At 38.6% G+C, this 26,217-nt stretch overlaps 1 protein-coding gene across 4 annotated transcripts in view; it reads right to left on the bottom strand.

Moving 5' to 3' along the window:
* LOC133568414 (laminin subunit alpha-3-like) overlaps nt 1–26,217 on the bottom strand; it is a 183,812-nt gene that overhangs the window by 52,983 nt on the left and 104,612 nt on the right. For 3 of the 4 annotated variants that reach the window (XM_061920317.1, XM_061920319.1, XM_061920320.1), the window contains 9 exons: nt 25,259–25,374; nt 24,879–25,090; nt 24,535–24,739; nt 22,334–22,478; nt 16,798–16,953; nt 16,522–16,683; nt 14,090–14,191; nt 13,391–13,474; nt 10,553–10,783 (listed from right to left, as the gene is read on the bottom strand). In XM_061920317.1, the coding sequence (XP_061776301.1) occupies nt 10,553–10,783; nt 13,391–13,474; nt 14,090–14,191; nt 16,522–16,683; nt 16,798–16,953; nt 22,334–22,478; nt 24,535–24,739; nt 24,879–25,090; nt 25,259–25,374 (1,413 nt within the window). The remainder of the gene's footprint in view (nt 1–10,552; nt 10,784–13,390; nt 13,475–14,089; nt 14,192–16,521; nt 16,684–16,797; nt 16,954–22,333; nt 22,479–24,534; nt 24,740–24,878; nt 25,091–25,258; nt 25,375–26,217) is intronic. The other variant, XM_061920318.1, reaches the window with a different exon arrangement.

A 26,217-nucleotide genomic window follows, 5' to 3' on the forward strand; every position in this document is an offset into this window, starting at 1 on the left:
CATCTGGCTCTCGAGCCATAGGTTCCCTACCCCCTGATCAACAACATTGTGACTGATGTCACAAATAAAATTACGAAGATTGCTGGTGAACATTCAACAGTCGAATCTGTTATAATCCCCACAGACCTAGATATTGTCAACAATGAGAAGCACTGACTAAGGATTTTTTTAAAGTTCCTTAGCAAAATGCGATGTTTGAATGTTGCAGTGTATTTGAGTGGCCATCTACCAATTTTAGATTGCAGCTGTTAATACGGATGGTTAAAATATGTATATACAATTTAAAAATTTTAGAGGAAGGCAGGCATCTTTTTAAAGCTGACATTTTTGCCTGAATAAACAAGGATTGTATTTGTTGCGTTCCAACTTTTTTTTTTACTGTTTGTGTCACCCATTGACTCCAGGTGGGTCAGCCAAGGACAGGAGTAGGGAGGGTGCAGAGCAGATAAAACAGCGCGCTGAAGGACAGCATCAACTTCAGCAGCATCATCCTTACCCCCAAAAAAGTGTCTTCTCCAACCCCTGCAACCCAAATTGAAAAGGTTACCCTTCCCCCATCATCATCCTCATCCTAACAAATGGCGCCGTCCCCCAAATCTAGAGGTCAAAACGAGTAGCACAGTCACCCTGTCCGAACGACTCTCTCTTGAAATTTACTGATAAGATGAAGAACCTTGTCAATGCTGGATTTCCTTTGTGAGTCAAAGGGATTTGTGCCGGCACAGAACCATGTTTGAATGCTGACTTCATCAATTTTTTTCCCCCAGGATAATTGAGGCCTTACAGAGTTCAGGAAGTTGTGTCTATCGCTTTGATGACAAGTAATAGAAAGTTGGTTAACGTAATGAGTAACAAAAAAGGAACAGTTGCAAACTTAGTGAGTATATAATGTCAACCCAGGTGTCTCCTGCTATCTTTGCAATATTAGCTCTATTCAATGTTAGTTAACTCATAAACAAATCAAATCTAGAATTTAAACTTTTTACACCTTAGTGAAACGTAGTTGACTGATATAATTGCAATGCTATTCGTAACAGGGCAGCATTAACAAATACTGCTGTCAGTTATCTGTAGGGACTACTGTACTTATATAGATATTAAATGTATGTGTAATGTAATTAAATAAGCATATAAAGACATTTGACATCAAATAGACTTCACTAACTTAATTTTATTTTATTATTATTACAACTATGTGTGCTGTCTCAGAGTGCTCTGTTACTACGTTTACACAGCTGTTTTTACACATAATCTGCAATCGCAATGCTTTAAATCTGCATATTAATTTAATAAGAAATTGAAGAAGATTGCCAAACGTGAGAATACAGTAAAACTGCGGTAAAGCCACATTATCGAGGGTAATCGCCAATACGCTGTACAAACCCCGTTTCCATATGAGTTGGGAAATTGTGTTAGATGTAAATATAAACGGAATACAATAATTTGCAAATCATTTTCAACCCATATTCAGTTGAATATGCTACAAAGACAACATATTTGATGTTAACTTTAGAATTTGATGCCAGCAACACGTGACAAAGAAGTTGGGGAAGGTGGCAATAAATACTGAGAAAGTTGAGGAATGCTCATCAAACACTTATTTGGAACATCCCACAGGTGTGCAGGTTAATTGGGAACAGGTGGGTGCCATGATTGGGTATTAAAACAGCATCCCAAAAAATGCTCAGTCTTTCACGAGCATTGTCCACAACTGCGTGAGCAAATAGTCAAACAGTTTAAGAACAACGTTTCTCAGAGTGCAATTGCAAGAAATTTAGGGATTTCAAAATCTACATTCCATAATATCATCAAAAGGTTCAGAGAATCTGGAGAAATCAAAACTGTATCAAAAACTGACATCAATCTCTAAAGGATATCACCACATGTGCTCAGGAACACTTCAGAAAACCACTGTCACTAAATACAGTTCGTCGCTACATATGTAAGTGAAAGTTAAAGCTCTACTATGCAAAGCAAAAGCCATTTATCAACAACATCCAGAAACGCCACCGGCTTCTCTGGGCCTGAGATCATTTAGGATGGACTGATGCAAAGTGGAAAAGTGTTCTGTGGTCTGACAAGTCCACATTTAAAATAGTTTTTGGAAATATTCGACATCGTGTCATCCGGACCAAAGGGGAAGCGAACCATCCAGACTGTTATCAACGCAAAGTTCAAAAGCCAGCATCTGTGATGGTATGGGGGTGCATTAGTGCCCAAGGCATGGCTAACTTAGACATCTGTGAAGGCACCATTAATGGTGAAAGGTACAAACAGGTTTTGGAACAACATATGTTGCCATCTAAGCGCTGTCTTTTTCATGGACGCCCCTGCTTATTTCAGCAAGACAATGCCAAGCCACATTCAGCACGTGTTACAACAGCGTGGCTTCGTAGTAAAAGAGTGCGGGTACTTTCCTGGCCCGCCTGCAGTCCAGACCTGTCTCCCATCGAAAATGTGTGTCGCATTATGAAGTGTGAAATACGACAGCGGAGACCCCGCATTGTTGAACGACTGAAGCTCTACATAAAACAAGAATGGGAAAGAATTCCACTTTCAAAGCTTCAACAATTAGTTTCCTCAGTTCCTAAACGTTTATTGAGTGTTGTTAAAAGAAAAGGTGATGTAACACTGGTGAACATGCCCTTTCCCAACTACTTTGGCAAATGTTGCAGCCATGAAATTCTAAGTTAATTATTATTTGCAAAAAAATTAAAATTTATGAGTTTGAACATCAAATATCTTGTCTTTGTAGTGCATTCAATTGAATATGGGTTGAAAAGGATTTGCAAATCATTGTATTCTGTTTATATCTACAACTAACACAATTTCCCAACTCATATGGAAACGGGGTTTGTATATTTGAATGTATAATCTCTACAAAGTCCCCCTGATCGGGAGGTCTATTTGCGACCGTGTAATGACTTTATTTGTTGGTTATAGTTAATTTGTACCGTGAATGGGAAAAGTTATTTGGAATGCGTCATATAAATTGATCCTGTGCTCAAGACTCTTACAACTGAAAGCCATGATCATTCACCATCTGTTCGGTCATTGTCCACAATTTTGACACAACTTTTTAGTCCTAATACGGAACTTTAACATCCACATTGACAAATCCGGCAAAGAACTCTCTGGTATCCTGGACCCATTTGGCAAATCACAACATGTGGAAGGCCCCGGACACACTCAAGGCCACACTCCAGACCTGGTCATTTCTAAAGATGTTGACAGTTTATCTGTTGGCATCAAGGACTTGGCTATGTTTGATAAGTTCTGTTTGTTTTTTGAACAAAACATTATCCCAAAAGTCCAGGCAACCTATGTGGCTGTTGAGAAAAGATACAAAAATTAAAATACCACCACTCACTTTATGGAGACCATTCTTGTGTCACCAGATCTAAATGCAGAGACAATTGATAAACTTCACGGTAAGTTCACCTGGAAAATTTCAAATGTCATGGATGCTGTTACTCCTATTAAAACTAAGACAACCTTGAGCTAATCTAAAAGACCACAGATGAACACTATGATGGAAAATGCCTTGAAATCAAAATGCAGGAAAGCAGAGTGTAAGTGTAGAAAAACTAAACTCCAAATTCAATATGAACTTTACAAACATCCATCCATCCATCCATTTCCTACCGCTTATTCCCTTTCGGGGTAGCGGGGGGCGCTGGCGCCTATCTCACATGTCTATTTAATTCTAACCAAGAATTAATCAGGGCAAGATGACAGTTTTCTGAAATCATTAGTAAGAACCTGAACAATGCTCGCACTGTTTTTGTGGTTGATATGTTCACTAACCTCCTATCTTGCCAATTGTATTAGTGACCTTATTAGTGACCACCAGAGCCCTAAAAAACTCTGCAAGATCTAGTGTTTTGTATTCAGGCACCAATACTCTGGAATGCCCTTCAGGCAATAGTTAGAGACGCTACCTCAGTAGAAGTATTTAAGTTACGCCTTAAAACTCATTCATGCTCTAGCTTTTGAATAGACCCCTTTTTAGACCAGCTAATCTGCTGTTTTTCTGCTCAATCCCTGTCTTCTGCCTGGAGAGGATAACAGGTGCCCATAGATAATTTCTGGAGAAGTACAGCATCAATCTGGATGAGGTAGTAGCTGACCCGACTTATGATCCATGCACAGCTGTGGATGTCTCTGTTCTGCCGACCTGGCTGAGCCTGGAAAAACATCACCCTCTGGCCTCTTTGCCCATATGCGACATGCCAGTGTGAACAATGTAATTCTGAATTTTTCCGTTCCGACCCAGGCCTCTTTCATATGTGGAAATAAATCGGATATATATGCGATGCGTCCTCTATGTGAATGCTTCTGTACTCAGGACGCATTCATCCGACCAGAACATCATCAAGCAGTAGTAAGTGTCATAATTATTCACCAAAATAGACAGTTACAAAATAAATAGTTGACAAGGGAGCACAAAACAGCTGAAAATAATACGTTTGACATGCTCTTCAAGCAGACATCAAAGCAAAATATCCCGTAAAACTTCTAGAGCCAAAATACTTCTTTCTTAATCTTCTTTGAGCAACAATTCAGTTCACAAAATGTTGACTTTGATTGCACAAAATCCTTCAAATTGCCACAAATGTGATAGTAATGAGAACTACTGGAGTTGAAGCCATGTTTACTTCCGTAGACACTGCAGTGCATGCGACGTCATGACGTTAGGTCCGCATGCCGGTCAGGTTGCATTCACATTAGAAATCAAATTTTTTTTGTAATGTGAAGGGCCACATAAAAAGACAAAAACAATTTGAATTAGACATCAGAGCCTACAGTGTAAACATAGTCCATGACTATCTGTTGGCTTCCCGATGAACTGGACCCCCACATTATCTATTAAACTAAACATTTAAAAATAATACCCACTTGACATCCATTGCAGCCGATCACCCAGGAAGGATGTTCCCTATATATGTGGTCCCTTTTCATGGATTTTTTTCCTCCAGCATGGGTCTTTTGAGTTTTTCCTTGTCTGGATGTGGGTTTAGATCAGGGGATGTCATTGTGAGTTTGTGAAACCCTTTGAGACACTTGTGATTAAGGGTTGTATACATAAATGTTGATTGATTAATTGACTAACAACCACCCTAATGGAATAGCTACACAACTCATCACAGCAGAAAAATGTATTTTATTTGCTTGCATTTCATTGAAAAAATACAATCCATCAGATCAAATAACTTCTACTGCCCAGGTATAACTCAGTTACCATGTCAGAATTTGATACAGTGAACCAAAAACTGTAGAAGAAAAGTTCAACTAAGAACATCAACAAGCTGTCTGATTGAATACCATCTGATTTCTTCAAAACTATTGTGAAGTCTGTGCTAACTGCTCCGCAGCAAATAATCAATGGCTCTCTTCAGTCTAGCAAGTTTCCTAAACCCCTGAAAGCAGCTACCATAATGCCAATTCTAAAAAGGAGAACACTGGATTTTTCCATGTTAACAAACTATAGACCCATCTCAAACCTACCTTTGATTGCCGAGACTGTCGAAAAGTTGTTTTAATCAAATCAACAACGTATTTAATTCAAATGGACTTTTTGTTCAACTTCAGTTAGCTTTCCAACCCCAGCACAGTACAGAATTGGATTGTGTCAGAGTGCATAATGATATAAGGTTGAAAAATGACTTGGGAAAAGTAGCAGTTCTAGCCTTATTGGACTTCAGAGCAACATTTGATACTGTAGCTCATAGCATAACAGGTTGCAACTTGGATATGACTCAATGGAAGTTTACAAATGGTTCAGGTCCTACTTGGAGGAAATACATTTTTTGTGACCATTGGAAGTTTTGTAACAAATTAAATGGGTCATATTCTACAAAAGTTTAATATTGACACTCATAGTCAAAGACAACAATGCACATGACACACACATCTATCCATTGGAAGTTTTGTAACTAATTAAATGGGTCATATTCTACAAAAGTTTAATGTTGACACTCATAGTCAAAGACAACAATGCACATGACACATGCTTACATCTATTAGTGACACCAGATGAATACAATCCAATAGACATGTTGTGTTACTGTTCGGAACAAATTAATAAATGGATGAACCAAATATTTCTTCAATAAACCACAGCAAAACTGAGGTAATTGTTTTTGGTAGTACATAATAGAGGGTGGCTTCACGGTGGCAGAGGGGTTAGTGCGTCTGCCTCACAATACGAAGGTCCTGCAGTCCTGGGTTCAAATCCAGGCTCGGGATCTTTCTGTGTGGAGTTTGCATGTTCTCCTCGTGAATGCGGGTACTCCGGCTTCCTCCCACATCCAAAGACATGCACTTGGGTATAGGTTGATTGGCAACACTAAATTGGCCCTAGTGTGTGAATGTGAGTGTGAATGTTGTCTGTCTATCTGTGTTGGCCTTGCGATGAGGTGGCGACTTGTCCAGGGTGTACCCCGCCTTCCGCCCGATTGTAGCTGAGATAGGCGCCAGCGCCCCCCGCGACCCCGAAAGGGAATAAGCGGTAGAAAATGGATGGATAATAGAGGGTCGCTGTTAGTAAAAACCGGGAGCCTTCTGATAAACTCAGATCTGACTTTTAGCAGTAATATCAAATCAATAACTAAAACAGGATTTTACCAGCTGAAGAACATATCCAAAGAAAAGGTCTCAAGTCCCAAGCAGATCAGGTAAAGCTAATCCATGCTTTTATCTATGGTAAATTGTATTGTTTTTCTGACAGCACTTCCTTATTAGGCCCTTAAACAGCTTATATATTGACTACAACAAGGAGGTCAGAGCATATTACTACAGCTCCAAAGACTTTACACCTGATTACAGTCAGCTTTAGAATAGACTTTAAAGTTCTGCTACTGCTCAATAAATCACTCAATGCTTTAGGTTCATAATACATCTATGAAATGCTAATTGGATATTATTCCTATAAGATAGTGAGTTCAAACCAAACATGGGGAAGCAACATTTAATTTTACACAAATGTAATAAACTGCCAATAGACGTTAAATCAGGCCAATTTGTGAATGTTTTTAAATCCAGGCTGAAAACTCTTTTTTCTTATGCTCATGATTGAGCTCCTTTGAAGCATTTTAAAAAAAACAGTTGTAATCCATTATTTGCATTTGTGTTCTGTACTTTGTTTTTTAATAGTCTATGTTTCTAAATGCTTTGAAATGTTGAGCTTTATAATCGCGTCAAGCACATACAAAAAGCATTATATAAATAAAAATACCTTGCCTTTTGTTTGAAGAGTTTCAGGAGTGGCAGCGAAAAGGGGAATTTGTTGCTGTTGTGATGACGAACCTACAGTAGTTACTACTGTTGTGATTGTGAAAATTGTACGTGCAATCGTGTTTAGGACAACCGGGAGTGTCAGACACAGAGTCACACTTGAATCACAGCGTGCAAACACTCACGTGGGTGTGTCTGCTGGACTTTTAGACAGTAACTCGCTCAGACGCACACTTGTAGTGTGGTGACTGAGGGCATACACAATCACACTTAATGAGTAACACTTAGGTAAGGTAAGGTTTCCCCACGCAAGACCCCGCCTGTAGACTAAACTTCCTTTAAGGTTTTCAAATTAAAGGAATGTATGATAACGGAAAACAAACACAAGCTGGATGGAATGTGTGTATATAAATGGATTTTAGAAGCAAATTCCCTCACTTTTCCCTTAGCAGATGGACCATGAATCTTCACAGTCTGGTATCTATGAGCCGTAACTATGAAAGTAATACCAGCTTTATTATCACTAATATTATATCTGCATGATTGTGCCCATTCTAGCCTGGGGCTATGGAAGTTTGGCAGCGTAACTTCCCAAATGGTTGTTTTCCAGCAGTACACACATTCCGCCCAAGTCTCCTCGGCTGATGAATTTAGCCTCCGGAGAAAATAGGTGCGATGTTGAGTCCGGGCATGTCGAGACAAACTAAAAGAACGAAGACGAGGTCCCCGAAGATGATACAGCTTTTTCACTCAAAGACACTCACTTGGTTCAACTGAAGAACTTTTTGGATTTGAGGTGTTCCTGCATTTTCACAATGCACAATAGTAAAAGAAATATGGAAAAATAAAAAACATTTGGATGTACAAAACCCAAAACCAGTGAAGTTGGCAGGTTGTGTAAATCGTAAATAAAAACAGAAGACAAGGTTTTGCCAATCCTTTTCCACCTATATTCAATTGAATAGACTGCAAAGACAAAATAATTAAAGTTCGAACTGGTAAACGTTATTTTTTGCTAATATTAGCTCATTTGGAATTTGATGCCTGCAACATGTTTCAAAAAAGCTGGCACAAGTGGCAAAAAGAATGATAAAGTTGAAGAATGCTCATGAAACACTTATTTGGAAAATCCCACAGGAGAACAGGCTAATTGGGAACAGGTGGGTGCCATGATTGGGTATAAAAGCAGCTTCCATGAAATGCTCAGTCATTCACAAACAAGGATGGGGCCAGGGTCACCACTTCGTCAACAAATGAGTGAACAAATTGTTAGCCGTTTAAGAACAACATTTCTCAACGAACTATTGCAAGGAATTTAGGGATTTCACCATCTATGGTCCGTAATATCTTCAAAAGTTTCAGATCGTAACACAGTATTGTCTTTTATGAAGTATGCCATGATAAGTAGTTGTAGTTATAGTTGCTAAGAGAATTGCGAACGTGATGCGATGTGAAATCTATGCGCTGACGTAATGCTTAAAAGGACCAAATTATGGTTACATTACATGTTGTTATTAATGTGCCTGTTACTACATTACATATACCGGATACATACAGTGTGCATATAAAACGTTGTTGGAGGTTTTTGGATGTTTTTAGAGCGCTTTTAGGCGGAATAGATTGAATCCCCATTACCTGATTTGTTAGTGGTCTACTACTAGCCATATATTACAAGTTAGAACACACAAAAAAGAAAAAAAACATGTGTTCTGGCCTTACATAGGGATTGTGAATGATAGGCAAAATTCCCCAAAAAAGTGCATTCCCTGTAGTGGCTCGCTTCTTTTTACACATTCGGAATACGATCAAGATGTATGAAATGCATCTTTTGTATTAGACCCTTGTTGTTATTCATTTAAGGTACATCTAAAGCAGGGGTCTCAAACTCAATTTACCTGGGGGCCACTGGATGCAGAAACTGAGTGAGGCTGGGCCGCAAGAAAAGATTTCTTTAAAAAAATCTAACATGCACTTTTTAATGAATTCACCTTCTTTGAATGGTTTTCCCGCCTTAGCAACATACTTGCCAACTCTCGCGATATTTCCAGGAAACACCCGAATATCAGTGCTCCTTCCGACAATCTCCCTGGGCAATCATTCTCACGGTTTTCACCCGGACAACAAAATTAAGGGCATGCCGTAATGGCACTGTCTTTAGCGTTCTCTACAACCTGCTGTCTTGTCCGCTTTTCCACCATACAAAGTGTGCCGGCCCAGTCACATGTTGTACGAGGCTACTGCAGACCCACGGAAGTGACTGCAAGACATACTTGATCAACAGTCACACAGAGGGTGGCCGTATAAACAACTTTATCACTGTTACAAATATGTGCCACACTATTAACCCACACTAAAAAAAAATTGACAAACACATTTTGGGAGAACATCCGCACCGTAACACAACATAAACACAACAGAACAAATACCCAGAATCTAATGCAGCCCTAACTCTCCCGGGCTACATTAGGGGTGGGGGGAGGAGGGGTATATTGTAGCCCGAAAGAGTTAGGGCTGCATGGGATTCTGGGTATTTGTTCTATTGTGTTTATGTTGTTTTACGGTGCGGATGTTCTCCCAAAATGTGTTTGTCATTCTTGTTTGGTGTGGGTTCACAGTGTGGCACATATTTGTAACAGTAATAAAGTTGTTTATACGGCCACCCTCAGTGTGACCTGTGTGGCTGTTGATCAACTATGTCTTGCAGTCACTTACTGCGTCAAAAGGAGCCAAATACAATATGTGGCTGGACTGGCACGCTGTTAGTACAGGTTATAGAGGACAGTAAAGGCAGTGCCTCCACGGTTCCACCCCAATATTGTTGTTTGGGTGTAATTCGGGAGAATGATAACCCCTGGAGGGGGACTGAAAATTGGGAGTCTCCCAGAAAAATCGAGGGTATACAGGTTTGACGCTGAAAAGCGCCGTTTATATAAGACTTGCGGGACGCACCAGCAATAAATTCTCACATCATGGTGCGGGCCGCAAAATAACGTCTCGCGGGCCGCAATTGGCCCGGTGGGCTGTGTGTTTGAGACCCTTGATCTAAAGTGTATTATTATTTCTGCATTCTGATATTACTGGTTAGGTTAATTCATTACTTGCATGAGTTTGTCATGTTAACAATGTTGACTCTGGAACAGAGTATTTTTAAGCGGTCACTGCATGGAAAAAATCATAATAGTTGTAGGTGGTAAACTATTACCGTAATGTACCTGTCAAAAGTTTGCAGACTCTTTCTCATTCAATCAAATTAAAAAGTGTCTCCAAACGTTGGAGTGTACCTTAACTGCATAAAGAACCGCTTCTCGTCGCTCACCTGACAGGAGTCTCCGGTGAACTGAGGAGGGCAGGCACAGACCTCCACTGTGTTCCCAAGACCGCCCGTCCCCGTGTTGGTGGCCTCCTCCATGCCCACCTCGCCCAGACTGAGTCGTTGGCTTTGAGTGAAGTACAAGGCTCGGATCCTAAGACGCACCAAACCAGCCAGGACGATCATAAGTTGTTCTCTGGACACGGGCCTGTTAGTACCAGCATGGCGCCAGTTTTTCTGCAGATGACAAAACCATTGGAGGAAGGTAAATGAATAGTACATATACAAACCCCGTTTCCATATTAGTTTGGGAATTGTGTTAGATGTAAATATAAACGGAATACAATGATTTGCAAATCATTTACAACCCATATTCAGTTGAAAATGATTTGCAAATCATTTTCAACCCATATTCAGTTGAATATGCTACAAATACAACATATTTGATGTTCAAACTGATAAACATTTTTTTTTTGTAAATAATCATTAACTTTAGAATTTAATGCCAGCAACACGTGACAAAGAAGTTGGGAAAGGTGGCAATAAATAGTGATAAAGTTGAGAAATGCTCATTACTTATTTGGAACATCCCACAGGTGTGCAGGCTAATTGGGTGCCATGATTGAGTATAAAAACAGCTACCCAAAAAATGCTCAGTCTTTCACAAGAAAGGATGGGGCGAGGTACACCGCTTTGTCCACAACTGCGTGAGCAAATAGTCAAACAGTTTAAGAACAACGTTTCTCAAAGTGCAATTGCAAGAAATTTAGGGATTTCAACATCAATGGTCCATAATATCATCCAAAGGTTCAGATAATCTGGAGAAATCATTCCACGTAAGCGGAATGGCCGGAAACCAACATTGAATGACCGTCACCTTCGGTCCCTCAGACGGCACTGTATCAAAAACTGGAGGATGTCACCACATGGGCTCAGGAACACTTCCGAAAACCACAGTTTGTCGCTACATCTGTAAGTGCAAGTTAAAGCTCTACTATGCAAAGCGAAAGCCATTCATCAACAACATCCAGAAACGTCGCCAGCTCCTCTGGGCCTGAGATCATCAAACATGGACTGATGCAAAGTGGAAAAGTGTTCTGTGGTCTGACGAGTCCACATTTCAAATTTTTTTGGGAAATATTCGACATTGTGTCATCCGGACCAGAGAGGAAACAAACCATCCAGACTGTTATCGACACAAAGTTCAAAAGCCACCATCTGTGATGGTATGGGGGTGTATTAGTGCCCAAGGCATGGGTAACTTACACATCTGTGAAGGCACCATTAATGCTGAAAGGTACATACAGGTTTTGGAACAACATATGCTGCCATTTAAGTGCCATCTTTTTCTTGGACGCCCCTGCTTATTTCAGCAAGACAATGCCAAGCCACATTCAGCACGTGTTACAACAGCGTGGCTTCGTAAAAAAAGAGTGCGGGTATTTTCCTGGCCCGCCTGCAGTCCAGACATGTCTCACATCGAAAATGTGTGCCGCATTATGAAGCGTAAAATACGACAGAGGAGACTCCGGACTGTTGAACGACAGAAGCTCTACCTCAGGGGTGGGCATTACGTCGATCGCGATCGACTGGTCGATCTCGGAGGTTGTGTCAGTCGATCTCAAGCCAGGCATTAAAAAATATACATAAAAATGAGCAATCATCAATCATACCAAGACTTCACTTTCGTCAGTTGTTTGACATTCTCGGCACCCGAGGATCTTGTGAGATGACGCTGGCTACTGCGAGCTCATATTTAAGAAAAAAATCACTAACAGGGCGGACGCAGAGAAACACATTTTATTTCTAGAGACTCCGTACCTACTGTCAAAACTCTAAAGACCGACTGCACAGTTCCTGTCTTCACCATAAAAGACGTGTTTCATCCTGCCTGTGCTAACAAAATAGGAGTCTCAGAAAGCTAGCGTGCACAAGCTAGCAAGCTACGGAATTTGATGCCAATGTATTTCTCCCCCGCCCTCAGCGACCGCTTTCTCACTTGCTTGCCCACCCGCACTCTCACTGACGTCACTCACCTGCTGCCAGACATTAAAGGGCCACACACATATGCTACTCTCATAAAAAGTGTTTAAAAACGAGTATGCAAGTTGGACAAATGAGATGCCAAATCCAACCACTTTCATGTGGTATTGGACAGAAAGGAGGACTTTTTTTTTCTTCCATTTGAAAATGCGGACGTTATCAGCACCACTGTCTAATTCCAATCAATGCAAGTCATCAGAATCAAATACACCAACTTATATTCTTGTCTTCATGTAAGAAAGGAATCTATGTGTGTTAAACATGCTTGTATTATCATTAAACACCATTAACTTGTTAACAAAAATGTCTCTTTCATAAATAAATAAATATAAATTATAAATAGGATTGAGGTAGATCTCCTCGACTTGCTCAATTGAAAAGTAGCTCACCTGCAGAAAAAGTGTGAGCGCCCCTGCTCTACATAAAACAAGAATGGGAAAGAATTCCACTTTCAAAGCTTCAACAATTAGTTTCCTCAGTTCCCAAACGTTTATTGAGTGTTGTTAAAAGAAAAGGTGATGTAACACAGTGGTAAACATGCTCTTTCCCAACTACTTTGGCACGTGTTGCAGCCATGAAATTCTAAGTTAATTATTATTTCCAAAAATAAATAAAGTTTATGAGTTTGAACATCAGATATGTTGTCTTTGTAGTGCATTCAATTGAATATGGGTTGAAAAGATTTGCAAATCATTGTATTCCTATTGTATTTACATCTAACACAATTTCCCAACTCATATGGAAACGGGGTTTGTATAAAAATGTGATCGCAAGTATTGGGACACCTGGCTCTAGGTATACCTCCACTAGCTGGACTCTGCCTTGATACAGTCGATCTGGCAGCTGGACTTGAGGAGCTAAATGGATCAGTGTCATGTCCCTACCCTGCAGGATGGGGTAGAAAGGAAGATATATCTAAATATTATACAGTACAGGCCAGAAGTTTGGACACACTTTCTCATTCATTGGGTTTTCTTTATTTTCATGACTATTTACATCAGGGGTGTCAAACTAGTTTTAGATCAGAGGCCACATGGAGAAAAATCTACTCCCAAGTGGGCCGGACTGGTAAAATCAAGGCACCGTAAGTTAAAAATAAAAAAAACTTCAGATTGTTTTCTTTGTTTAAAAATAGAAAAAGCACATTCTGAAAATGTACAAATCTTAATGTTGTTGGGGGTTTTTTTACACTTACAAGTTGCGGTTAATAGTATTCTACCTTTATTTGCTGTTAATTATACTTTCTGAATAGACTATGTCATATTGTTCATCACTTCATCAGTTGATGTTAATTTTCTATCTATAATGATAAAAAAAAATAATATCAAAATCAAATTACAGGATGTTAGCTCATTTGGTGTTTTTTTTTTTGTTTTTTTACATATGTAGCTACATTTACATAGATACAAATAATCATTATTGTGACATTTAGTGGACACATTTAGAACAGCAATTATATTTTTTTAAACAACACTGAAGAATGTCGACATAAATGCATACAGTCAGCAGGACATCAGGTGTCCTGTCCATGGGGGTCATTCCCTCACTGGGAATACCAAATGATTTTGCCTGGTAGGTGAGGAATCCACCATAAGATGACACCTGGGAAGAAAATCAGAAACATGTTTTATAAATTATTTTTCTAATTTCAACTGATTTTGAAGTTTGAAGTTGATTGCAAGTGACGTACGAATACAAACATATTTACTAGGCAGTGAGAAAATTTAGATTTTTATATTAAACTCAATGTGTTTTCTTTTCAGCGCTTAAGTTTGATAGGATACCAGCTTGAAATATTGCATGCAAGTAATTAAAAAACAGGGAGAAGAGACAAGCTACATTAAAAGCAGAAGGTGTTACAATGTGCTGAAAAATGTGTTAATACACAGTATACATAACACACCAAGCAGTAAAATCACCGTCTGGCCAAAGAATCTCCACCGCCGCTGCAGTGCTAATGTGTTTCAGATAACTGAGACAAAAAGGAGCTGCTAATGTATTAAATGGAATATATAATATGTATGTATAATATATACAGTATGAACTGTAATTGTTTAATGTAATTATCTCAAATGAGTTGTATTTTTAATCAACTAATTAGTACATACACAATACATATAACACGATACAAATAACACAAAGCTTAACTAAAAGCTCGAAGAAATGAGGTCAAGCAAAGTATATTTTTCAAAGTAAAATAACATAAAATAAAGGATGGATTAAAAAATGGATTACGCAAAGAAATCAAACAATGTACTAAAATAATCCACTTCAAGAAACTCTTCAAACTTTAAGTGTTTACAAAGTACAAAGAAAAAGAACATTTATTATTCAAACCATTCATTAATTTTCCAGATCAGGGGTCCCCAAACTTTTTGACTCGGGGGCCACATTGGGTTAAAACAATTTATATATATATATATATATACACATATATATATATACACATATATATGTGTATATATATATATACACATATATATATATACACATATATATGTGTATATATATATATACACATATATATATATATATATATATATATATACACATATATATATATATATATACACATATATATATATGTGTATATATATATATATATATGTGTATATATACACATATATATATATATACACACATATATATATATATATATATATATATATATATATATATATATATATATATATATATATATATATAAGGGATGTGGGCAAAAATCGAATCGAATAAGTTGTGCGATTCAGAATCGATTCTCATTTAAAAAAAAATATTTTTGTTTATTTATTATTATTATTTTTTTTTAATCAATCCAACAAACCACTACACAGCAATACCATAACAATGCAATCCAATTCCAAAACCAAACCTAATTTACATTATTGCAATCAGTTGAAAAAACATTGTCCTTTACAATTATAAAAGCTTTAAAAAAAAACATCTACTACTCTGCTAGCATGTCAGCAGACTGGGGTAGATCCTGCTGAAATCCTATGTATTGAATGAATACAGAATTGTTTTGAATCATAAAAATATCGTTTTTGAATCGGGAATCGCATTGAATCAAAAAAAATCGATATATTATCGAATCGCGACCCCAAGAATCGATATTGAATCGAATCGTAGGACACCCAAAGATTCGCAGCCCTGATATATATATATATATATATATATATGTGTGTATATTACTCAGGCATTAATTGACTAAAAGAGCGTGCACATGCCGCGCGCTCGCCCGACACTGCGGCATACTCCTGAGCGGCTAGGAGACACCGAGAGTAGCAAGCGGTAGAAAATGGATTAGAAAGGCCAGATTTAAAAAAAAATTAATTAAAAAAAAATATATATATATATATATTTTTTTTTAACTTGGTACTTCCTGCAGGCTGCATTTTGGACGCTGGCCCTTAGTTTGGGGACTCCTGTTCTACATAATCCTATTTATCTCACCATATGAAATTTAACTTACTTCACTAATTATTATTTCTTTATTTTTAATGTTATTATTTATGGAGTATATTGTGAATGAATTGAAAACAGGAAGTGAACAAAAGTTTTAGCACCTGCTATGTAAAGGAAAAGGCGTAGGGTTAAATAAGCTCTGCTTCTTCCTATTCCTTTTCCAACATGTTGAATAAAGAAACTGGAAATTGTGGTGTATCATGTTGTATGCATGCATGTTACAAATAAACCCAAACTCAACTTAAGTCAAATCAAAAAGTACAATAAAATGAAAAGAAAAGAAGAGAAAATAAAAGAAAATACAGAGTAAACATTAGCTTTAGAGCTTGAAGAAAAACACCTAAATATCTTTTTTCGAGATGTAAACATTGTATAAGTTATGGAAATGATGCTGCAGCAAAAGGCCAATTAATTATCAGTGTGTGTGTACTTGATGGGAATACCAGTAAGTACCAGCATGGACTCACCCTGTCTCCTTGGTATGAGGAAGGTGCCACCCAGTGTAACGCTTGAACTGAAGGAGGAAGCTCCTGGATGTCCACTACCACCGTGTTACTGGCCGTGTTTAATACGGACTGGATCTCTTTGTGGTCATTACTTTCCAACCTCCAGCCGCGCATGTCCACGAACTAAAAGCAGATAAATATATATTTTGAATGTACATTTTAAAAATAAGTTACCCTCTAGTTTAAGACTAGACTGCAAAAATCATCACATGAAAAATGAGAAACAGTGATATTTACAGACACGTAACCAACCTTCCCCCTGCGTTTGCTGGAACTTTGACACTGGTTGGTGGCGCCAAAGCAGAAGCAGCTGGTGCATCCATTAGGGTTGGACGGGTCGAAATAAAAGGAGTCGTCCCGACATGTATCACACCTGATGCCGGCGACATTTTTCTACACATGAGTGATGAGAGAAGGTAAAAAGCGTGGCACAAAGCCTGGACTAAGTATTAAAACTTTTTATGAATTGATGTTATTGTATTGTTTATACAAACTTGTTATACTGTATGATGTGAACGATGATAGTTTATACAACACACATAAAATTTAAAATAAAACAATTCACATTCAATTGCAATCTAGACTTACAGCTGCAATTTAAGATTTCAAAAAAGTAATGAAATCACAGACATTTTACATACATTTTATGGGGCTCAGTAGTATTTAGAAAATTATCAATGACTGCTTGAAGTTTGTAGTCAATGGATGTCTCCAAATTTATTCCCTGGAAAAATAATACCAAATACCTAACTGAAGAGTCATGGGAAACAATTAGGACGAAATATAGTATTACTTTTCTATTTAACCACTGAACACCAGAGGATGGAAAATTTGCCAAAACATGTACACTCAGAGCAAACTCAGGCAACTTAGGCCCGGGGGCCACATGCGGCCCGTTAAATTTTTCAATCTGGCCCGCCGCACATTCCCAAATATATAGTTTTTTAGATATTTAAGATACGATGTGCAGTAATGTTTTCAAATGACCGTAAGTCTTGAACTATACAAAGTATTTCAATGGTTGGAATCTGCACTTTTGCATGATATACCGTATTTTTCCGACTATAAGTCGCAGTTTTTTTCATAGTTTGGCCAGGGGTGCGACTTATACTCAAGAACGACTTAATTACTGTAAAATATCAAATAATATTATTTAGCTGATTCACGTAAGATACTAGACGTATAAGATTTCATGGGATTTAGCGATTAGGAGTGTTCTATATGTTATAGTTTTTTGAATGACTCTTACCATAATATGTTACGTTAACAAACCAGGCACCTTCTCCGTTGGTTATTTATGCGTCATATAATATACACTTATTCAGCCTGTTGTTCACGATTATTTATTTTAAATTGCCTTTCAAATGTCTATTCTTGATGTTGGGTTTTATCAAATACATTTCCTCAAAAAATGCGACTTATACTCCGGTGCGACTTATTTATGTTATTTTCCTTCTTTGCTATGCATTTTCGGCAGGTGCGACTTATACTCCGGAGCGACTTATACTCCGAAAAATACGGTACTAGTCACTAAGGTCATCTAATTAGTTGCGATGGTCATCTAAGACACAGCAGCTCAAACGAGGCACCAAGCAGTGTGGGTGGTGTGCGCTTCCACAGAATGTTTCCAGAGCGGCCAGCCTGAAATGCGGGTGTCAGGCACAGACACGGAAGGAAATTTTTACAACAAAGTTTTAAAGCTTAGTGATACATTAGATACATTAGATTGTAGGTGGGGGTTTTTAACCTTCGCGTTCATATTTCGCTGTGTTTGTTGCATTTTTGTTGCGTTTCGCTTGATTGTAAAATATGTCGATTGAGAGGGGTGGTGACGTTCATATGTTGTCAATATTCCGTGTTTTATTGTTCAGTCAATATTGTATATCCCACATTCTTTATTTTCATGTACACTCTGGGTGTCTCACTCAGTAAAAAAAAATATCATTCCATTACGTTTTTAGCTTTCAATTAGACATCATTGTGAGGTTTTGTATTAGTGTTCCTAAAAATAGGACCCGAGCACACATACTGTACAGCAGATTTTCACAGCTTACATAGATACATATATATGTATAAGTATGTGTGTGTGTATGTATACATATGTGTGGATGTATGTATATATATATGTTTTTGTATACATATGTGTGTATATGTCTATATATGTATACATTTGTTTGTGTATGTATATATATATGTATACAGTGGGGCAAAAAAGTATTTAGTCACCCACCGATTGTGCAAGTTCTCCCACTTAAAATGATGACAGAGGTCTGTAATTTTCATTATAGGTACACTTCAACTGTGAGAGACAGAATGTGATAACAAAAAATCCAGGTAATCAGATTGTAGGAATGATTGGCAGGAGGTTTTGGCTCAAAATCTCACGATACATGGCCCCATTCATTCTTTCCTTAACAAGGATCAGTTGTCCTGTCCCTTTAGCAGAAAAACAGCCTCAAAGCATGATGTGTCCACCCCCATGCTTCTCAGTAGGTATGGTGTTCTTGGGATGCAACTCAGTATTCTTCTTCCTCCAAACACGACGAGTTGAGTTTATACCAAAATGGATACATTGATGATACAGCAGAGGATTGGGAGAATGTCATGTGGTCAGATGAAACCAAAATAGAACTTTTTGGTATAAACTCAACTTGTCGTGTTTGGAGGAAGAAGAATACTGAGTTGCATCCCAGGAACACCACACCTACTGTGAAGCATGGGGGTGGAAACATCATGCTTTGGGGCTGTTTTTCTGCTAAGGGGACAGGACGATTGTTCCGTGTTAAGGAAAGAATGAATGGGGCCATGTATCGTGAGATCTTGAGGCAAAACCTCCTTCCATCAGTGAGAGTTTTGAATGGTTGACCAAATACTTATTTTCCACCATAATTTACAAATAAATTCTTTAAAATTTCTACATTGTGAATTCCTGGATTTTTTTTTATCACATTCTGTCTCTCACAGTTGAAGTGTACCTATGATGATAATTACAGACCTCGGTCATCATTTTAAGTGGGAGAACTTGCACAATCGGTGGCTGACTAAATACTTTTTTTACCCCACTGTACGTGTGTATATATATATATATATATATATATATATATATATATATATATATATATATATATATATATATATCCATCCATCCATCCATTTTCTACCGCTTATTCCCTTTCGGGGTCGTGGGGGGCGCTGGCGCCTATCTCAGCTACAATCGGGCGGAAGGCAGGGTACACCCTGGACAAGTCGCCACCTCATCGCAGGGCCAACACAGATAGACAGACAACATTCACACTCACATTCACACACTAGGGCCAATTTTTAGTGTTTCCAATCAACCTATCCCCAGGTGCATGTCTTTGGAAGTGGGAGGAAGCCGGAGTACCCGGAGGAAACCCACGCATTCACGGGGAGAACATGCAAACTCCACACAGAAAGATCCCGAGCCTGGATTTGAACCCAGGACTGCAGGACCTTCGTATTGTGAGGCAGACGCACTAACCCCTCTGCCACCGTGAAGCCCATATATATATATATATATATATACATATATACAAACCCCGTTTCCATATGAGTTGGGAAATTGTGTTGGATGTAAATATAAACGAATTTAAATGATTTGCAAATCCTTTTCAACCCATATTAAACTGAATGCACTACAAAGTTAAGATATTTGATGTTCAAACTCATAAACTTTATTTATTTTTGGCAAATAATAATTAACTTAGAATTTCATGGCCGCAACACGTACCAAAGTAGTTGGGAAAGGGCATGTTCCCCACTGTGTTACATCACCTTTTCTTTTAACAACACTCAATAAATGTTTGGGAACTGAGGAAACTAATTGTTGAAGCTTTGAAAGTGGAATTCTTTGTCATTCTTGTTTTATGTAGAGCTTCAGTCTTTCAACAGTCCGGGGTCTCTGCTGTCGTATTTTACGCTTCATAATGCGCCACACATTTTCGATGGGAGACAGGTCTGGACTGCAGGTGGGCCGGGAAAGTACCTGCACACTTTTTTTTACGAAGCCACGCTGTTGTAACAAGTGCTGAAATAAGCACCGGGCGTCCATGAAAAAGACGGCGCTCAAATGGCAGCATATGTTGTTCCAAAACCAGTATGTACCTTTCAGCATTAATGGTGCCTTCACAGATGTTTAAGTTACCCATACCATCACAGATGCTGGCTTTTGAACTTTGCGTCGATAACAGTCTGGATGGTTCGCTTCCCCTTTGGTCTGGATGACACGATGTTGAATATTACCAAAAACAATTTGAAATGTGGACTCGTCAGACCACAGAACACTTTTCCACTTTGCATCAGTCGATCTTAGATGATCTCGGGCCCAGAGAAGCCGGCGGCGTTTCTGGATGTTGTCGATAAATGTCTTTCGCTTTTCATAGTAGAGCTTTAACTTGCACTTACAGATGTAGCGATGAACTGTATTTAATGACAGTGGTTTTTTGAAGTGTTCCTGAGCCCATGTGGTGATATCCTTCAGAGATTGATGTCGGTCTTTGATACAGTGCCGTCTGAGGGATTGAAGGTCCCGGTCATTCAATGTTGGTTTCCGGCCATGCCGCTTGCGTGGAGGGATTTCTCCAGATGCTCTGAACATTTTGATGATATTATGGACCATTGATGTTGAAACCCCTAAATTTCTTGCAATTGCACTTTGAGAAACGTTGTTCTTAAACTGTTTGACTATTTGCTGACGCAGTTGTGGACAAAAGGGAGTACCTCGCCTCATCCTTTCCTGTGAAAGACTAAGCATTTTTTGGGAAGCTGTTTTTACACCCAATCATGGCACCCACCTGTTCCCAATCAGCCTGCACACCTGTGAGATTTTCCAAATAAGTGTTTGATGAGCATTCCTCAATGTTATCAGTATTTATTGCCACCATTCCCAACTTCTTTGTCACGTGTTGCTGGCATCAAATTCTAAAGTTAATGATTATATGCAAAAAAAAAATGTTTATCAGTTTGAACATCAAATATATTGTCTTTGTAGCATATTGAACTGAATATGGGTTGAAAATGATTTGCAAATCATTGTATTCCGTTTATATTTACATCTAACACAATTTCCCAACTCATATGGAAACGGGGTTTGTATATATATATATATATATATATATATATATATATATCTATATATATATATTTGGGATGAGGTGGCCACCCGTCCAGGGTGTACACTGCCTTCCACCCGATTGTAGCTGAGATAGGCACCAGCGACCCCAAAGGGAATAAGCAGTAGAAAATGAATGAATGGATATATATATTTATGTATACATAGATAGACATACAGGCCCCCAAACACATTTTTTTCTCTAAAGTTGGCCCCCCGAGTCAAAATAATTGCCCAGGCCTGCCTCAGAGTGTGGTTTGTGCTATTATTTTTGTGAAAAATACACCACATGGTGACGCTGCTATTAAATTTCATAAGTCGGATTGACTGATTAATTGCAGCTCAATGTGCTCTGCAAAAGACCTGATGTAAATTAGGATGTTTAGCTGAGTCCCAAGCAAATTTGCTATGCACCTTTACAGGAAAACATGGCCGCCATCAAGCAAAAATACTTGACCACTAATTGGCCATAAGTACCTCAATATTTGTGTAATGATTATACAACTTTGAGGATATCTGTGTTACATGAGTGCTAGCATATCTTCTAAAGCATTTAGATGGCAACCAATAGAGAACACCACAAATACAATTTACTGTTTTGGTAAGATTTAAAAAAAAATGTAGAGCAAATTGGATACGTACCTTACAGAGACACTTCCCCGTGTCAGGGTGACACACATCATGCTTGACACCGCCTTGTTCGCAGTCACAAGGCACACATTCGGGAAAGCGGTGATAGCCCACAGCACATCGATCACACTGACGTCCACCAATCTTGAGCTTGCAGCTACACACAGCATACACAGAACATAATAAACTAACTGAGAAGTTATTTTAAAGTGTTGTTTAATGAATCTAGGTTGATAACCAGGTGATGCATGCAGCTACTCATACAGTGGATACGTCAATATTTATCAATAGTACTTTATTTCAGTGGGGGCGTGGACACAATTTGTCCTCTTGAGCAGTTTTTCTCCAATAGTGGGGCGGGCCCCTATGGGAGGCGTGGAGTGATGCTAGCAGGGGTGCGTGTGACCCCAGGGAACATGCTTTATTAGTATCATGCTTCAAACCCTGGTTAGAAAAGCTGTGCACTACAAAAAGTGCTCATGGTCTCCATTAATTTTGACTTCCTCATTTTGATTTAAAAAAATTAACACAATTTGTTGTATTCATTTTTGTGTCATAGGTTAAAGTCTTTCATTTATTGTGCTCCTGAGTTAATGTTGCCAATCTATTAGAATGTATTATTATTTATTGAGCAGCCGATAGGCTCCAGCCCACCCGTGACACCGAGAGAGACAAGCAGTAGAAAATTAATGGATGCATAGTTTTACGTATCAAATGGTTCAGGTCAATCAAAAAATGTTTATAGTAAAAATATAGATTTTTTTTTTTTTTTTTTTTTTCCAGGCAAATTATAGCACTTATTGCAAATCTTTTCAGTTACAGACTAAAAAACAATGTTTATAAAGGTATTATTTTTTTGTAAGTTCATCTGTATTTCTTTTTTTCTTATTCAATGTTAATAAGGATAGTCTTATGCAGAGGTGTATTTATTACAACTTTATAGATAAATGATACCATATATGGTTATAGGGGATAGTGGGTGGATGCAATATGTTTTCTTCTTCCTGGGGGGGCATAACAGAAAATAATTGAGAAGCACTTTCAAGTCTAGATGGAGGCCTCCCCGTAGAGCGGCTGTCAGCAACCCGCGGCTCTGGAGCCGCATGCGGCCCTTTAGCGCCAACCTAGTGGCTCCCTGGACCTCTTTCAGAGATGTGTGAAAATGGAAAAAGATGAAGAAAAAAAATGAATTTTTTGTTTTAATATATTTTTTGTAGGAGAACAAACATGACACAAACCTTCCTGATTGTTAGAAATCCCACTGTTTGTTATACATGCTTCACTGATGAGAGTATTTGTCAAGCACTGTTTTGTCCTACTAATTTCATCGTAGTTTGTTTATATGTACAACTTTCTCCAACACTGCCACAGAAAGACGTGTTTTATACCACTCCTTCTTTGTCCACCAAACGTTTTATGCTGTGCGTGAATGCACAAAGGTGAACTTTGTTGATTGTATTGATTTGCTGTAGTGCTTATCAGGCATATTTGGTCAATCCATGACTGCAAGCTCATTGATGCTAACATGCTATTTAAGCTAGCTGTATGTATTTATTGCATCATTATGCCTCATTAGTAGGTATATTAGAGCTAATTTAATTTCCTTTACTTATGTCCTCTGTGTATTTAATTTATATTTGCATGTCTCATGACACATGATGATCTGTATGTAATGTTGGCTGCATTTCTCATAGTTGTTTGTGTGCCAAGTTGTTCCAGACCACAGCAAACGTTACAAAGCTTGCAAAGATTGTAATAAATCCATTAGAAGAAAACAGCCTGTAATTTCCTTAAATTTGGACACAGACATCTACACCTTTGGCCTTTCTGAGCCAGTCATTTCCAAAAGTTATCAAATCCTGTGAGAAGCCTCCATTTTACTAGGATTTCCAATTTTGAAAAAATGTGTAGAATAAAAATTTAAATACAACATTTCTGTCAATGAAGATTTGCGTCAGTTTTTGATAGTAGGCTAATATAGCTAATATAGACACTTTCATCATGTGTTGCCTTCATTATAACACATACATAAGACTTACATTTTTTTTGGGCTGCAGACAGATTTATTTTTGTGTATTTTTGATTCAATATGGCTCTTTCAACATTTTGGGTTGGCGACACCCACCTTAAAGGAGGACTGCCGTACAGTAATCCACCATATAGTAAAGATCTGTTATAATGTAAAAAGTGTAGGGGCTTCACTTCCTGTTCACCTGCACTGTCCAGTGACACGGTCGCAGTCGAGCCCTGCTCCAGCCTGGACGCCGTTCTGGGAGCAGCCACAGCCCTCGCAGCCCAACAGAGGATGATAACTAAAAGTCCGGTTCTGACACACTTCGCAGGCCGGCCTTACTGTCTGAGGCGGGCACACGCAGCGACCCGTCACCTCGTCACATAACCTGCGGCCACACTCGCACGCTGTGGAGAGACAAAAAAAGTTTAATTTGGCATTTCATGTTATAACTGTGTTCAGGATGTACACTGCCTTGCGCTGGTAAGGGACAAGCGGTAGAAAAATTGAGGGATGGTACGTGAACTAGTGGCAATATTCACTCACGTCTGCAGTAGGGGAATCCGTAGTACCCCGTGGCACACTTGGTGCACCTCTGCCCAATGACGTGCGGCCGGCAGGGACATTGTCCTCCAGCTGGGTCGCAGGAGCCTCCCGTGGAGCCGGAGCGGTCGCAGTTGCAAGGCAGAGCTCCATCGTTGTAAAGTGCCACTAGGGAGCGTGCTGCGTCTCTGCAGAACTGTGAAGATGTTCTTGGACTGAAGAGAACCAAAAGACATATTTAATATCACCACTAGAGGACACTAGTTACATAAACTTGTGTTTTCTGCAGCCTTGTTAAAGCTCACTGATTAGCACTACAACTAAAAAGTACCTAATGCCCATACTGATTAAAATATCTAGAGTGAATTTTACTTAACACCTACTTTAAATCAAAGCCTTCTCCTTTGCACTGCTCTATGAAAAGCACAGATTTATCCAGCGTTTTCTGTCTTAGGAGGTCAGGGGTGTAACGACTCTCAGGAACCAGGAAGATATGATCCTATACATGGTAAGAAAAGACAGTAAGGCAGAAGAAATCAGAAGAAAACCAATGCATTACACTTGATCGTGCAAATAGCATGCGTACTTAAAGGGGAATTGTACTTTTTTGGGATTTTTGCCTTGTGCTCACAAGTTATATGAAAGACATGATGATGGATGGATTTTTTTTTTCTTAAATGCATTCCAAAATGTAATAATTTGGATCAAAAGTCCGCTTGTAATGGAGCCCTATAGAGCCCCTAAAAAAACATCCAAACACCTCCATTAAGGTTTTATATACTGATGTTAGTATATATGTCATGTTCTAACTAGCACATTTTTGATCATTTTAAGCACGCGACACATTAATTTTAAAAACGCATCACGTTTGCATTTTTTTGTCTATCACTGATTATTACTCACTGTAGACTTTATGGGAGCCAGCAGACATAACAAAACATATTTTACTGTATTAGGTCTGCTGTCATTAGGATGCCGACTGCTAGGATGCTCATATATTCCATTTAGATGAAGAATTTCTCATAATCCTTGCAAAGAAACGGGGGGGAGTCCGGGGGCGGAACAAAAGCTTTTCATGTCATCCTCGCCAGTTTCAGTTCCTAAATTGGCTGTGAATGTATCCCAACTTCTCGGATTACCCACCAAGATGTCTCATGTCCATGAGATATGCATCAGTTATGATATAGAATAAACTTACAGGGAGCAGGGAAGCAAGGAAGTAGCAGACCACTCAATGATGTAAACATAGGGACACACGGAAGTGATCACGGCACCGCTATAAATAGTTGGTCTGTGTTAGCGCTTAGAATAACAATATCATGGATACTTTGTTAATATTCAA

The sequence above is a fragment of the Nerophis ophidion genome, linkage group LG14 (assembly GCF_033978795.1).
Source record: "Nerophis ophidion isolate RoL-2023_Sa linkage group LG14, RoL_Noph_v1.0, whole genome shotgun sequence".
In the NCBI taxonomy this organism is placed as follows: Eukaryota; Metazoa; Chordata; class Actinopteri; order Syngnathiformes; family Syngnathidae; genus Nerophis; species Nerophis ophidion.